Here is a 16202-nt window from a genome sequence, read left to right on the forward strand (position 1 = left end):
AAGTTTAATTTTCATACTTTCATTACATTTGTTTTTTGCTGGTTTATTTCTGTGTGCTTGACGATACTTTTCTGATTTTTATTGTAAATTAATTTTTTCCCTGGTTTGACTTGCTTTCTGTTTTGTTTTTGTTTTTTTGTTGGTTTTTTTGTTTTGTTTTGCCGTTTGTTTGTCTCTTTATTTTTCCTTTGGCTTGTCAGAAGACGATGCTTTTGTAGACAAACTGCCCACCTTTGAGAGACACTTTGATTCAATTGCAGGTATAGTAACGATCCCCTCACAGAGAGGAGAAGGGGGACGGGGTTGGGAAAATGGGTTGGAGGAGTGTTCCTGTGTCAGTTTTCAGTCTGTTTGATGCTCTTTACCCAGAGTGCACTAGACCTGAAAGGGTAAAGGCCATCGCTGAGTGTTTTTGTGCTTTCTCGATTAATGTCAGTCAAAACGTGTAGGTATTGGGACAGTGACACTCACTTATTATTTTTGACTAACATTCTGGCAGTTTCAGAAATACTGCTTCTAAGCCTCACATCAATCTTTTTCAAATTAAATACATCCCAGATCAGGAGACGTATGGAAAGACCATATGTGTCATTATTCTAATACCTACTCATTTGACTAGTCTACTTCAGGTTTTTCTCACAGATGTAGGGACATACCACACGTTCATTTCTTTTTCTCTTTTCAAGTGTGGCAGCATTTTTCACATTCTTCATTGTTTTTCACTTGCCAACTCATACCCACACATTTCCCAAGTATTTAAGAGCCATAATAGCCTCACTCTTTCATACCTGCGCACTCTCATTCCCCTCAATCACCTACAGGGAAAAAAATCTGCCAGATAAAATGTGGTGACACAAAAAGCTGCATCTATTGCATAACTTTTTCTTTTCTTTTTTTTTTTTTTTTACAAAAAAGTTGGCGTCTTTTGTTTTGCCCATCTGCCGGCTCCTGAGACTTTTCTCTCTGTTTTATGGCTGTGCACCAGTGGCTGTCTCGCCATGTCACCATGGCAACCGTCTCTTCTCTTGGCGACACATATTGTGTGTGTGCGTGCACAGAGTGCAGTGCAGTTACTCCCAGATACCTTTACTCTCAGTCTGCACCACAAGAGTGTGTTTGAGTGTTTGTGTCCCGTGTGTTCAGTGAGCATGTCTGAAGAGCCCCTAATCTGTGGGCCCTTGAGATCCATATTGTCTGTCTTTTGTTTCTCTCGTGCGGATCAGAGCTGCTGCTCACCGAGTCGTTTTAAGTCTAGCATGAGAATTAGGCCGAATTAGACAAGCAGCAGCTGTTTGGTATTCATGCCATCCTCTCTGTACCGCTGGAGTACCATGACACAACCTCAAGTTCAACCAGTCTCAACTAGCCTCAAAGCCTCAGTCTTCTCCCACACTTGACCCCTGACGCCCACCTTTCACACCTGTCACTCACACACTATCAAGCAGTGGAAGAATGCGTCTCTAAACCCCGCCTTCCCCATCCGAACACCTGCCCTTTTGTTCTCTTCATGAAGCACTGCTCCACTCTCATCATTCCATCACCCAACGCTCTGTAAATCCACTCAGCGACACACCTTCACTGCTGGGACCTCACATCAAAACAGTACTATGGATCTGGAAGTCCACCGGACGATTGACAAGTTTTTTTTGTGTCAAAGTGAAACACTGACTTGAGTTGAATGTACACATTTGACGTGGAAGAGTCGTGTTTTTGCTATGTTTATTTGTCACATTTAATAGAGGTTATTTAGGAAGTGTGTCATATGTTAAACACAGCCTCTCACAATCCTTGTGTAAATCATACAGGGGCTGCATCCGAGTTCACATGCTGGATCCTTTTAAGTCTAAATTCATAGACAAAATACGCCATGACCATCCAGGAAAGACACAAAAGACGGCAAAGAGATTAGTTAAGTACATGAAAAATTATGAATGAAAGGCAGTCAGCACAGACACAGGAAATCCTTTGCAGCCTGCAGTATCCTGTAATCCACCAATGCCCGAGCTTTTTGGCTCCGTGTGGCGCTTTGTGACAAGTGCAGTAATTCTCCCTTGACGAATGTTTTTGTTGAAATGTTTATATTCCAGAGAGAGGTCAGAGAAAACATCATTACTTGAAGAGGAAGTACGTTTTTCTCTCTCACCTTATAATATGGCTCTCATCTGGGCCTCATATTGACATGTTGCTACTGTAAAATGAAAGATATATCAAGCTGAACTGTTCATCATTGACCTGATACAGTTTCTGTCCATCATGTATGAAGTGAAAGTTGCTCTAAACTCAGCAGCTAACCATTTGTGGGCAGCTTCTCGTTGGTTGGTGCGCTTTTTGCCTTGAAAATGAAGTGAAAGTCATCATGCACTCTAAACCCAGGAACTAGTCTTGCTTACATGTTGTCTGCTGTTTGAGGTATAGCCTAAAAAAATACTGGATTTCTAGGCCAATTTTTGAGAGTTTGAATCCGATAATGCCATAAACCAATCATCTGTGATAAGATCTATCTAGCTCGAATTTGAGGGGAAGTCTCCCTGTGATAAACTTGGAACGACAGTTAACCAGGACTGTCTTCTGAACTTATCCACCTTCATACTCTGTTGTCCCCTTGGAGGATCCAGCACCTGAAACTGGGACGCAGCATGTCTCTGTGCACCGCAGTCCCTCCTTCTCCCTGCTCTCAGTTTTTAAGTCCCATGGCTGCCCCCTGCAGGGTGTCTTTATACATAGCAGCGTGCTTCCATCTGTTTCATAATTTGTAAAGCGTAGGCCTGGAGGAAAGCGTGAGCACAGGAAGCGGAAAGAAAGAGAAACGCAATGTGAACAATCTGCCACTGATGAGGAAAGTAGTGGCGAGTGTTGCAGTGGACCACGTAGTGCTACCACATCTGTTCAGGCAGCCAGACTCCACAGCCTCGACATCCCCTCTCGTGTGTTGCACATCTTGCATATTGAGTTGTACCACTGTCAGCATCCAGCAGTACACACCTGGCCCTCACTCCACCAGACTCTTGCCTTTCCTCACGCACGCAAACACCCACAAAAAAAAAAAGAAGCATCCAGTCACACCCGTGTCGTCACGCGTTCTGTCTTGGCTTGCCGTGGCCCCGCTGTCCCTCTTTTGTCCCTGTGGTCTCCACCTCCACGTTTCACCTCACTGTGACGTGTGATAGACCTACCATGTGAAACTCACGCTACTGTCCTTCTCTCCTTCCCCCCTCTCACCCCTCCTCACCCACCTCCTTCCCTTCCATCCCTCCTCCTCGCACCTTTCTCCTGACCCCCCCCCACCTCCCCCCTTCCTCCACCCCACACAGAGAATGACCAGCCATCCCTTGTATGGTTTGACAGAGGGAAGTTTTATTTAACCTTTGAAGGTAAGTTTTCTCTTCACCAGAGTAGTGTACACACACACTCTTACGGGGCTCATCTGTGCAAGCTTTGCCCCCTTCCCCCCCCTTCCCTGCCCCTTCTTTCCTTCCTCCCTTCCTCTCTCTTCCTCTACCTCCTTTGCAAAATTCTCCATCAACCTAACCCACGCCATGCTAACTCTCGGCTGAGCCCCCTCATATGCAGTCAACTAAGCGTTCTTGCCTTCCCCCACCTTCTCTTCCTGACATTGTTCATTCTCATTTCGTGTGCGCTGACCGCCTTTCACTCACTCCCTGAAGAATCATCGTTTTTCGTGTACTTTACTAACCTCTTTGTCGTCAGTTTTCTCTCCTTGATCCTTTTGGTTTATGTTTTGATCTTTGGACTGTCTGATCTTTGATCTTGTCAGAATAATTCAGCTTCAACAGCATGTTTGGAATAAGCATGCACATCTCTCTCTCTCTCTCTTTCTCTCTTTCACTCTTTCTCTTGCTGTCTTTCTCATCTACCTGTGCTTATTCAATTGAAAGCTAATGCCAGTGTTTTAATTTACCTAATTAAAATGAAGACATCCGAGGGAGATATTTGAAGTCATTTTGTTTAATTCCATAATTTCACAGTCAAAGAGCAGAGAGAAATGGGTGCCCTCTATGGAAATAACCAGCTGCTTTCATGCCACCTTACTAACACCAGTTCTCATTTCAAGTAGTTTCATTTCATCAGAGTAGTTTGCACACCATGTGTTGTTCCTCATTTCATCCACACACTTCTGGTTAGGAAGAGAGTAGAATCGGTAGTTTTGGGGATTTGGAACATGCATCTTTTCTTAATCTATTGACCTCCTCTGATTGTTTTTCTACTGACTTAAAGCTACTATACAATGATGTGAAGCTCAGTTAATGTCCGTGTGTGTACCTTTCAGACTATTTTAATGTGTATTTGTGTCTCTGTATGCATGTGTGTCACTTCCAGGCTGCTCCAGAGGGCCCAGTCCTCTCACCATGGGGGCTCAGGACACTCTTCCTGTGGCCGCCGCATTCACAGAGACAGTCAACGCCTTCTTTAAAGGAGCTGATCCCAGCAAGTAGGTCAACAAAACTGCTTCACACATTCTAACTTATCTTGTCATTACTTCCCTGGACCAGGGTCGCAATTTTCACGTCGTTTTCATATGATTTGAAATGAGTGTGTTCTTTCAACGTAACCTCGCAGTACTTGTTAGTAACATTTTATCCTGTTTCTATGAAGCATTTCAGCAGACCACTACAATACTGTCTTTGTCAACACTGATAAATATTACATAGCTGCAATCATATTTAAAGAAATACTTGTTTGTTTTATACTTGTGAATATATCTTGTAGTGTTATAAAGCTGTTATTGACACACGTACACATCCTTCACAGGTGAGTTTAGAACTGTTCAAATGTCTCACCTTTTAGCTAATCACTCAATCCATCCCCCGAGTTACCAAGCTCAACTACTGCTAGCCAATGAACTCTTGACTAAAGTAACTGAGTCCGGTTTGTGAGCTTGTTTCCTATCATCCAGCTGGCATCAAAGCGAAGAGTTTGTGTTATAAATATTAAAAACTGCCGAGATAACTCTGAATTAACCATCTAGCTGCTGTCTGTACAGTATATGTACAGTGTCTCTGTCAGTATTTACCTTTTCTCTCTCTAACCCACTCCATGTCTCCCTCTTCCCCCTCTCAGGTGTGTTGTGAAGATCATAGGTGAGATGGTTTTGTCGTTTCCGGCAGGAATCACGCGGCACTTTGCCAATAACCCGTCCCCTGCCGTGCTAACCTTCAGCATAACCAACTACAGCCGACTGGAGCATGTGTTGCCTAACCCCCAGCTCCTCTGCTGGTAATGACGCCGCTGTGAACTCACCACCCAAATACACAGTTTAACTGGAGGCAGTGTCTCTGTGAAGAAAGAAGCACCATAACTCTTACTGCATCCTCCTCATAATTATACTTCAAGTCTGACTGCTTTATTGTCCAGCATTTTTTTAAAACAGTCACAATATCTTATTTACTGTGCATTATGCATAATCTGTATTAATAATATTTATTTTACTTATAGAGCATGCAGGATAATAGCGTAAAGGGCACGTTGCCTCATATAATCACCTTGTTATATGTGTAAACTGTTATCTCAGTAAATGCAACAGTTTGCTCCTAATTCATTGTTTATTTTTCATAATAATCACTGTATGTGTTTCATCGCCATTATAATGTTTATATCCACACAACAAATCCTACTTATCACACTTAACGGTATGTCACAGTGACACAGAAGACTTCATTTATATGGCCCATTCCATACACAATGCAATGTCTAACAACAATAACAATAAAAATATATAACAGTGTGAAAGGGGTGGGGGTTAAATTAGGATAGAAAGACCATTTAAAATGTATAAAGTAGTATAAAAACAAAGTAAAACCTCAAACATGGAGTTTTGTTTGGACTAAAAACTAGGACTAACGTTTGCCTTTGGAATAAGGATGTAAAACTATCTGGAATGGCTCGTGAAACATTCACATGGAAGAGTTTGGCTGTTCACTGTGTAATGAGGATGAGTTCACTTTAGTGGCATCATCTCAGACACTTAAGCTGACTGCGTATTGAGTCATCGTGAGGTCATCGTGAGTTCTCAGTCCAGCTACCTTCAACAGACGTCAGCTTTTGTCTAGTCCTCGGTCACCTCACAGCAGAGAAGTGATTGTTTTTACTTAATTATGATTAATTATATATATTTCAGAATAATCAGCATAATTTTGTGTGTAAAGCATGACCTCTTGTGACTTAAAATGCTGACAAACCTGTCAAGCTCTGCAAATCTCCAAAGTCATTAGTGCTAAAATTAGTTTTCTGGTCAGTGCATAACTTTCAGACAGATACTCTGGACATTTCAACACAATCAGAAATTTCCTCAGTTTGGACAAATATCTCTATTTTGATCGTTGACCTTTCTACTTGCTTTTCCACCAGCGACACCACCACACAAGCCAAGGCTGATGCCAAGGACTTTTGGGTGAACATGCCAAACCTGATATCCCACTTAAAGAAGGTGGCAGAGCAGAAGCCACAGGCAACATACTACAACGTGGACATGCTCAAGTATCAGGTAAGCTCTGCCCTCTGGCCAAGTGATTCACAGCAGCCATCTTCCAAGGACTGTAGGAACAACAGAATGTCATGTTGGGATTTAGTGTTGTAGTCAAGACCAGCTGAACTAAGACCAAGACCATAGTGTATCAAAACCAAGACTTTGAGGGGTCGAGACCAAGTCAAGACCAAGACCAGACAGTATTTACCTACTTAGGTAGCTAACACGTGGATAATATTGACCATATACAACACAATCCAAATGTTAAAAGAAATGCTTTGGCATCTGTGTGCAGGTATCAGCGGAGGGGCTTCAGTCCATTCCTCTAAATCTAGCGGTGAGCTGGAGATGCGAGCCCACCAGCACTGACCTGAGGATAGACTATAAATACAACGGGGAGGCCATGACGACGCCGATGGCCCTCAACAACGTCCAATTCCTCGTCCCTGTCGATGGAGGGGTTTCAAAACTACAGGCTGTCTTACCTCCTGCCGCATGGTACGGTCTGAACTTTGGTCTAGTGTACCATTTTGTGTATCGATGCTATTTATCTACTAAAAGGTTTTTGACTTTTCACTTTATTAATGTGTTTTTCTGTCCTCTTGTAATCTTAACAGGAATGCGGAGCATCAGAGAATCCTTTGGAAGATTCCTGATATTTCACAAAAATCTGAAAACGGAGGTATGTACAATATAATAAAAGTAATATACACCATCTAGTCGTATTGATATGCTTTAAATTCTTGCTTTTAGTTTAAAAATTTTTTTTGCCATTATCCTGGAGGTGTGACCTGTGAAACGTGATTACAGCTCCAGTGGTTGACTTTAACTTTTACACATACATCTAAACCTACTTTTATCAGTTTTCAGAGTTTGTACAAACTCAAAAGAGATAAGAGCAACAAAGTGGATAAGAGACTTATTGTGTCAAAAGAAGTGCGCACAGCGTAAACAATGTTCTGATCTTAGTTTCTGCAGGCGTGCAGAGCTGGACAGTTTAAACACTGACCTGGAACCTGCATTAGGAGCCATGGAATGCGGCTAAGCAGACTATGGGGGAAAGAAATGCAGTACATGGTGCGCCTCAGGAGGAGCTGAGGCTCTAGCTGAAATAAATAACGCCCCCTTCTGTCTACAAATGGTGTTACAGCTACTTCAGCACACCTTTTTATGCCTGACACGTCGCTGCTTTCCCCAGCTTCTTTGATTCTCTGATGATAACATATTTTCAACTGCGTTGTTTGATTTGTTCATCTGAGGTCAGCTTAGTTTGTTTATTGCAAAACAGAACAGGCTCTGACTTAACTGCTCTCCAGGATGGGGGATGAGTTTATGCGATTTTCTTGAAGAGATTCAAACGTCATCAGATTATTTCTGCTCCTTTTGAGCATGGATGACGTTTAAATGTAATAATCTTGTCTTTTATCCCTTTTAATGTCCTGACAAAAACAATTCAGATAAATCGTAATTTTCTTTTCTTTCAGTGTTTTCTTGAAATCTGTACACAAAAAATGTTTTGATATTGAACAGGCTTTGATGCAATCACATTTTTCAGTTAAATATAGCAACATCTCTCTAAATTCGCCCTCTTCCCTCAGGTGTGGGATCGTTGTTAGCACGCTTTCAGCTAACAGAAGGTCCCAGTAAACCGGCTCCACTGGCGGTGCAGTTCACCAGTGAGGGCAGCACCCTGTCAGGCTGTGACATTGAACTGGCTGGGCCAGGATACCGCTTCTCTCTCATCAAGAAGAGGTTTGCCGCAGGTCAGTTTAGCATTTTTACTAACAACCCATAGAGGGATTTTTCCCACACCAAACATAATTTATTACAGTCGCTACTGATAAATGAAAGCTCTGCCAACTAATCCAGTAAATCAAACCTTAAGAAGTCTGTTAGATATTGTTTGATTGAAGTTAACAACAGTCAACATTTCACTGCTGCGTTTCAGGAAAATACCTGGCCGACAACTAACCCATTCTACTGAGAACAGCGCTGTTCAAAACAATCGCAGTGGACTGAGGTTGACACAGAGGACAAACCGACACCAGACAGACTTTCCATTAACCTTTTTCTGAACCCACACGACAGGTGCGCAGCCTACCCAGCAGTATTGTACAACTTGCATATAGCATCGTGGAGCTGTTTTAGGTCATGTAATTATCGTATTTGTATTCATTTCATAACATCCGTATTGCTGCAGTTAAGACATCTGGGTTCTTCCTCCCTCTGAAGTCTGTGTGTCCCTTGTCTCCATCCTCCTCTGGTCAATTTGTGGTGGTGTGTTTTTTAAAGTTTCACTGCAGCTGCCTGACCGAAGACATGGACAGAAAGTGTTTAGAGACAGATTTGAACTCTGTGCTGTCTGTTGTCCAGAAAGAGCCCAGAAAGATTTGGCCGTGAAAAAATATCCTTGAATAAAATCGTTGTGGTCAAACTTCCGACGCACCCAAAGCTAGACTAGTTGAAGCAGGGCCCAGGACATTTCATAGTAATTTATACATCTTTACCAGATTAAAAAATATCATCTCGTCTGTCAGAATCAGACCTCAAAGCCTGAGACAGCTGTCCTCACAGTTTTGCACTGATGCCAGCACGTAAATGCATTTACCGATGCATTTGTTAAGTATGTTGTCAGAAACCGTTCAATGGAAGACGTCGGTTTGCAATCAGGCTCAAGTTACTACAAACAAACAACTAGATTTTCATGCATCACCTACTGGTACTACAGGGTCACATGACTTTGGATCGCATCCTTTTTAAATATAAATGCACTGATCAGTCAATCAAACTGTTTATTTTATTTCTCTGGAATACACAGACATGGAGAGGTTTTTTAGCCAGTTAGGCAGCTGCAATGATTAATCAATGTACTGGTTGCAAAATAAGAAAATGCGTTTTTTCCCGTCAGAACAAAAGAAATGTACAAAGTGTCATTTTAAATCAATAATATATATCTTAAAGGGCGTTTGGTGTTTTCCTCGTATTGTCAGATAGCCTTTCTGTTGTTCCCAGGACAGCAGTGATAGACTCCAGAGTACATGACAGCATTCTATTTTTATTTATTGATGACGATGATTTGTTGTATAAAACGTGATTCTGTATACGAATAGAATTTGAATGGTATCACACAACTCAGAACCCTTAAAGGTATAAATATTTGAACTCTCTCTCTTTTTTTGTTATCTGTGTAGTTGGGTAACCTGTGTACAGTATAAGGTATAATTTTTGAATTTATTTCAGATATAATTTTTTAACTCAAGTGCAACTGAAGATTTGAGCTATATATGGGGGAGGGCGGGGTGGAGGGGGGGTAATTTAAAGAAAAAGATAAATATCTTCCTGGATGCTGTGTTATGCTTTGTCAAAGCAGTGTTAATGTAGAGTTAGTCATACCATGGGCAAGGTCCACACTTTAAAGAGTTGAACACTTTGAGAATGTGGCTTATTTGTCTTTATCCAAGAGTTAGAGGAGATGATCGGTGCCGCTCATACATCTGTCTGTTCAACGCGAGGCTGGAGCCAGGAGACGGTTAGCTTAGCATAAAGACTTTGATCCAGCTACCCTGCTTCTGTTTGATGGTGCTCAGCACTTCAACTTTTAGACACAGAGGTGCTTTTTAGTCATGCTGGCTTGCAGCAGTGTAGGTCAGTTGATCCACCACGTTAGTCCAGAATATCTCAACAACTATTGGATGGATTGCCGTGAAATTTAAAATTCATGTTCCCCTCAAGCTGAAGATGAAGTTGACAAGATGTACTGGTCCAATTTGGCTTATATCTGTCTGCGAAACATCTTTTACGGGGAAGGTCAGGATTTAGCGCAAAGCATCGCTGTATCTTAGTGCTGTTTACCTTTTGTTTACCTTTTGTTTACCTTTGTCCAACACTTATGCTAAGCTAAGCTAACTGTCTTGTGGCTCCAGCTGAACATTTACCACACAGATATGAAAGTGGCTTCAGTCTTCTCACATAATCCTCTGCAAAGAAAGTGAGCCAGCGTATTTCCCAAATTGTTGAACTCTTCTTTTTAATAAAGTCAAGACAATGACAACAAAAGCAATCAGTTTTCCTCAACAGCAGTGATGAAGTTTGGTGACTGTGGTACCACTACTGGAACAGGATTTGTTTGTTTTTGATTTTTGTTTGTTTGTTTTTTATTCAAACCTCATAAAAACCGAAAAGAAAACACTCTTGTATTAAATCTCAGTTCCCACATCAACCGATTCAGACCACGTGTCTGTCCTGTTTCCATTCACCTCAGTGGTACCTAAACTCCCTGACTATATCATGAGCACACCCCTGATCATCCAACCAGCGCTTGAATCCATGGCTTTATTTTGCATAATCGTAATGGTCTCTGTGAGATGACAAGAATTGAATGAGGTTGTGGAGCAAGGTTAAGTTGACCAAAATGCTTTTCTTTTTCTTTTCTTTTTTTGTGTATTTTATGTGTGTGTACCCCGGACAGTCAGTCCTCTGTTAAGGAGAATAAGCTGAATATTTTTAAAACGGATAAAAGTGAAAAAATATTATATTGTTTAATGTGTAAAAAACAAAACAAAACACAAAAAAAAAACACTGTGCTGATGATGTTGAACTTCCTGAATGCTCTGACGCTCAACATGAAGAACAAAAAGTATGTGTGAAGTGTAGCCGAATATCTCTGTACTGTACTGTATGTCGGCATTCTGCTAAATGCAACCAATCATGGTCCTCTCAGAGCCATCGTAGAAGCATCTTTAGGACAAGAGGACTATTAGTAACATGTCGATACTCCTATTTAACGATAGAGTACTTTTGATCGGACATACTTTTAAACATATGTGCTTTTTTGGCTCATGAAGAGTTCAGATTTGTGCTGTGCAGTTAAACTGAATATCTTGTTTTTGACCTGCACTCAGTCTAAAAAGAGCATTGTGGATTACTCTGAGGTTGCATTTCATTTGTTAATGCAAGGTGATAATGATTGGTGCCATTTAGCTCCCACGTTAATTTGGTAACATTTTCTCTCAGTCATGTCTGCCCATCTCTTCGAATGGATGGATCAACACGGCTGACAGGAAGCTGTAACCTTCCGAGTGAACCTTGAAGCCAGTGCAACAGTCACTACAGCATTATCTACAGAGGCCCACCGTACACATCTCCCGTCATACATCTGCTTTTTAAATTACCACTACACTTCAGGTCTTTCAGCTTGAAAGTCATGGCACAGAACAAAACTCGCTCTCTTTCTGTTAGTTGCCTAGATTATTTTCATTATCTCTTTTTTTTTTTAAACGGAACAAAACTTGTTTCCCAGATCTTCATCTCTGTGGTTAACTTGTCCTGCAGTAATTCATTATTGCATGCAGAGCATGCAGTAAAAGGTGAGGCATCTATGACGATAGGTAGTACTGAAATGACGTGTTGTGCTGTGTGTCAGTTACTCGTATTAATGTTGAAAAGAGCGCAGGGAGTGTGTTTATGTGTGCTATACGCCAGAATGCTTTTTGGTTCTGTACCGTTAACCTCAAACACATGTGCAAGCTGTTTGTACAGTACATAACAATGCTAAGATGAACTGAGAAACTTAGTTTGCTTCTTTCCAAAACCAATAAAAGTTATAACTGGATGCCTGTTTGCTGTTTTGTTTTTGTTGTTGTTTTTTTTATGTAAATCTTCTGATTTAGTTTTTCCCATGAATACATATAAAAAAAGATTCATCCTGCTGTATGTTTCTTTGGCATTTGTATGACACACTAGCCATTTATGGTCCCCGGAGGATAGATCCTACTGACTTTAGTGAATATTATCTAGTGCCACAAGCACGTCAAAAGACATTTATGGTTGGTGCCAGTCATACACTATAGATATGGACAATTGGCCATTTGAGGAAAGTTTTTGGTCCTTTGCATTGGCTTCATTCGGAGTTTGGAACTTGGCACCAACACGAGGTTCACATTTGTTACATTTGTCGTTTTGTCTCAACATCTATTCGATTATTTTCCCATGAGATCTGCTGATACGCACAATGCTCTACTTTCATTTTAGAATTTAGACATTAGCATTTAACTCAAATCACATCTGTGTCCAAATATGGCTTGACAGCCGCCAGTATTGTTAAGTTCACTGTATGTCGTTTTTGTCCAGATGAAATCCACAATGGCACATCTAGAGAACATATATATGTAAACCAAACTACAGCCACAATGTGTGAGGATTTTTCAGGTAAAAGAAATCCTCTCTGAGCTGCTAACATGGTTGCAGACTCTTTAGTTTTGTTTTAATTTTTTTTTTTTGAGGGGGGGTTATGTCTTTTATTGAATAGCGAACAGTCAAGAGATGATATGAAATCGTATGGGAGGAACAGAGAGGGAATGAATAAAGTCCCTAGCTTAGACATGAACCGAGGACGTTGTGGCTCTTGGTCAGGGTGTCAGGATTTTTTGCCTTTTGTTTGTCACAAATTGATTTTAAAGGTGATTATATGTATTGTTGTTAATTTGCTGAAATGAGCTAAGCATTATTTGGTATTCAGGACTGCTCTTTTAAAAAGATCTCACACTTCACAGAATGTAAACCCTGTGCAAGAACATTTAATAGCAAAATGATACACTACAGCTCAGGTTTCTGATGAATACATCAAAGCACAGAGGACGTTTTCCAAATCTGCAACCCTGTGGAAACATGTTTATATACAGGACACAAGCTGAGACATCTGTCCTCTTTACACAGTGTGTGAGTGGGAAATGATACAGTCCTGCACCCTTGAATATCAGCCCTGAGTAAATTAGCCTCAGTGTAGTTTTGTTTATATTGTAAGTGGATATATTTCTGTGGTTTTACATATCTTTCACCTCTGGATCAGAAACATGTTCACAGATGCTCAAGTGGTCCACATTCACATCTACAAAGTCACAAGTTAAAGTAATGACAAAAATATGAAAAGCAATTAGAAAAATAGCAGCTGTGGATATGAGAATTACTGTACATACGATAGAGAAATCATGTTATTAGACATCAGCATTTTGATTCAGATTTGGTTTCTACGAAGGCGAAATGAGAAAGAACAGAGTCATTTTGGTCACTTTGGAGAAGAAGAGAGGAGCTGGCCTCAGCAGAGGAAGGTGAGGTCGCTCTTCCTGCAGCCCACCTGGCAGCACACGGTGGTCAGTACGTTATTAATATCCCGTCTGGTCAACTGGGAGCCCGGGTTGCTGCTGCTCAGGCTCTCCAAACTGCTCTGCTCCCCTGGGGGCAAACCTGGAACAACAAAATTCAGCAAAAGCTAAAGAAACACTCTGACATAAAAATTTTTTTTAAAAAAATACAAAAAAACTTTTGACATTGTACTAATTTAGTCCAACAACCAGGTTCACACAAACCTTTCCTGTGCAGGCGTGACTTTTTTTGTACAACAGGATAGTGGGTGAACAAAGTCTTGTGTAATTGAGCTGTATGTTTCCATTAAATAAGGAAACTCTAAATGACTATATAGATTATCTCAGTGCTATTTGTCTTCTGCAGTGTCACTTAAATCTTTCTAATCAGCACGACCGATAGGCTAACTGGGTTTGTTTGTGTGTGACAGACAGTAAGAGGCTAAGAGGACGCTGGGGTCTGCTGCACCGCTTATTTAATCATGATATGTGGCTCCTCCGGCTTAATAAGGTAGAACAGCCTCTGAGCTAGGGCACCTGTCTGCCTGCACACCCACTGCACTACAGCCAATGAGTTAATAGTATGTGATATACAGTGCATGTAACGCACAGCAATGGAAACCTTCAGAAACATAGGTCCTCTCAATTTGTTTCATGTTTCTATCTGTGGGAAAATATTTTGCACAAATACTCAGCGGTTAAGTGTTTTAAAACACAGAAATGGCCTGAGAGAGTCACATATGATTGATAGAATGAATCATATGTGAATTATAGAGGTCAGAAAATGTTTAAAAATTCCACAAAAGGTGGACGCAAACTGCAGGATTTATTTTAAAATCATTTCTGTAAAATAAAAGAGTTGCATCCCACAATATCTTAGTGTCTCACAGTAGTTAAACCTTTCAGTAGCCCAGGAGTGGCTTTTGGAAGTCCTCTTTTGAGAGAGAATCCTGAGAAGAAAATAAATGCTACAAAGTAAAAAGTAGAAATCAATAGTAGAAATACACATTACAAAACACTCTACTAATGACTACAGCAAGCGGAACCTGTTTCAGTGTCCATTTGGGCACCTGGCTATTATTCTAAGACAGATTCATATCTTTAATCTGCACACTTTATATGCTTTCCTGCATCATTCTTTCTTGTATGCGCACATCTAAAGTAAAGGTTACGTCTTTAGGCTCTTGTTTTTTTGTGCTCTTTTCGAGAATAAAAACTTGTCTCACCATCACCACCCATGTCTGTCTCACTGAAGAATCTCCTCCAGCGGGAGCCTCCGCAGGTGTAAACGACAGCCCTCAGGAACTCTCGACCGCACAGCTTCACTGCCTTCACCTCCGCCTTCACTTGGTCCACGTGCACCACTGCACATAACAGCAGAGGCAAAACCAGCAGAGCCCGCATGTTGGACACCTGTCTGTCTGTAGATTTCTCTCTTTGTTGGTCTTGTTTGTTCTGAAAGCGACCTCAGCTGTTTTCTGTGATCTCTGAGTCTTCTTTGCTGCAGCTGACCCAATGCATGCATCTCCCTGTATTATATACCATCCACCTTTTAGTTCATCAGTGCTGAGTATCTCTCCACCTCCTCCCCCTAACTGTCTTCTTAGCCCATCCCAATAACACACAAACATGACTCCACACACACAAACACAAACACACACACACAGTCCTCACTACTTCAAGTTATTTTTATGTTTCCGGTCATCTCCACCATCACCATTTTTTAACAGTCTAAAGGAGAGAGTGACAGCCATCAGCCTTTTACAACCCTCCACTGACAATCACATTAGATGAGGGCATCTTCCTCAGCCTCTCTATGATTAGGTGCTTTAAGGCTGTGATTGCACCGACCTTCGTCACACTGCAGGGCTAATTAAGTGATGCAAAGTGATTCACCGTGTGGTCAAACAGATGTTTCACCTGTTTACAACACTCTGATGGCCTGGTTGTCTTTGTCTTTACAGCAGTTTGGGCCATATGAGAGGAAATAAGTCAATGTTGACAGTCCATCATGGCGCTCATTACGGTGCTGCTGATGGTGCGACGTGATACTCTTGACATTTCACTTCGATCTTTAACAGTAGAGGTCCCACTTAGGATGTCAATGAAATGATATTATGTTTATTTGGACATGCTGTGTGGTTGTTCCGATGGTGGCAGAAAACAAAGACCAGTGATTTAGATTTAAAAATACAACTTTGACTTGACTTTTTCTTCAAAACTAGAATTTTCTGAGAAGTAATGAACATTATTCATCTTTTATTTACTGGAACCAAACTACACAGTTTGCAGTGAATTGTCCTTTCAGCTCATTAAACAGTGAGTTACAGAACAGTGGAGCCAGTAATCATTTTCAAATCTGTCAAAATCTGTCAGCTTTTCAAATCTTCAAATCTGTCCACTTCTGTCGGCAAATGTTCCATGACTATTTCACATGACATTCATCAGCGGAAGTCCTAAAAGTGCACTTCAACAAATCCATCTCCATAGTTACTGAGCAAATTTCCTCCACTCATGAAAATGCTTGAAAGCTCTGCACAAAGCTCGTAAACAGACTTGAGTAGGCATTATTTTGTCAG

General features: G+C 41.1%; 2 protein-coding genes across 13 annotated transcripts in view; one reads left to right on the plus strand and one right to left on the minus strand.

Annotated features, from left to right (window-relative positions):
• Window positions 1-12095, plus strand: part of sgip1a (SH3GL interacting endocytic adaptor 1a) — a 79048-nt gene extending 66953 nt beyond the window's left edge. For 11 of the 12 annotated variants that reach the window (XM_019270017.2, XM_019270018.2, XM_027290014.1 and 8 more), the window contains 8 exons: window positions 3312-3371; window positions 4339-4450; window positions 5080-5235; window positions 6367-6502; window positions 6780-6982; window positions 7102-7166; window positions 8083-8247; window positions 8433-12095. In XM_019270017.2, the coding sequence (XP_019125562.2) occupies window positions 3312-3371; window positions 4339-4450; window positions 5080-5235; window positions 6367-6502; window positions 6780-6982; window positions 7102-7166; window positions 8083-8247; window positions 8433-8455 (920 nt within the window). In that variant the 3' untranslated portion in view covers window positions 8456-12095. The remainder of the gene's footprint in view (window positions 1-3311; window positions 3372-4338; window positions 4451-5079; window positions 5236-6366; window positions 6503-6779; window positions 6983-7101; window positions 7167-8082; window positions 8248-8432) is intronic. The other variant, XM_027290013.1, reaches the window with a different exon arrangement.
• A 948-nt stretch (window positions 12096-13043) lies between these two features.
• Window positions 13044-15118, minus strand: insl5a (insulin-like 5a). Its single transcript, XM_010739588.2, has 2 exons — window positions 14850-15118; window positions 13044-13726 (listed from the first exon to the last, which is right to left on the minus strand). Exons 1-2 carry the CDS (start codon window positions 15025-15027, stop codon window positions 13578-13580), a joined length of 327 nt encoding a protein of 108 aa, XP_010737890.1. The 5' UTR covers window positions 15028-15118; the 3' UTR covers window positions 13044-13577.
• Between the last annotated feature and the right edge of the window lie 1084 nt (window positions 15119-16202).

Source organism: Larimichthys crocea, chromosome XVII (assembly GCF_000972845.2).
Source record: "Larimichthys crocea isolate SSNF chromosome XVII, L_crocea_2.0, whole genome shotgun sequence".
NCBI lineage: Eukaryota > Metazoa > Chordata > Actinopteri > Sciaenidae > Larimichthys > Larimichthys crocea.

Coding starts and splice junctions, on each gene's coding strand:
- insl5a (XM_010739588.2), bottom strand. CDS start 15,027: ATGCGGGCTCTGCTGGTTTTGCCTCTGCTGTTATGTGCAGTGGTGCAC. Junction 13,727..14,849: donor GACAGACATGGGTGGTGATG/GTGAGACAAGTT, acceptor TTGTTGTTCCAG/GTTTGCCCCCAGGGGAGCAG.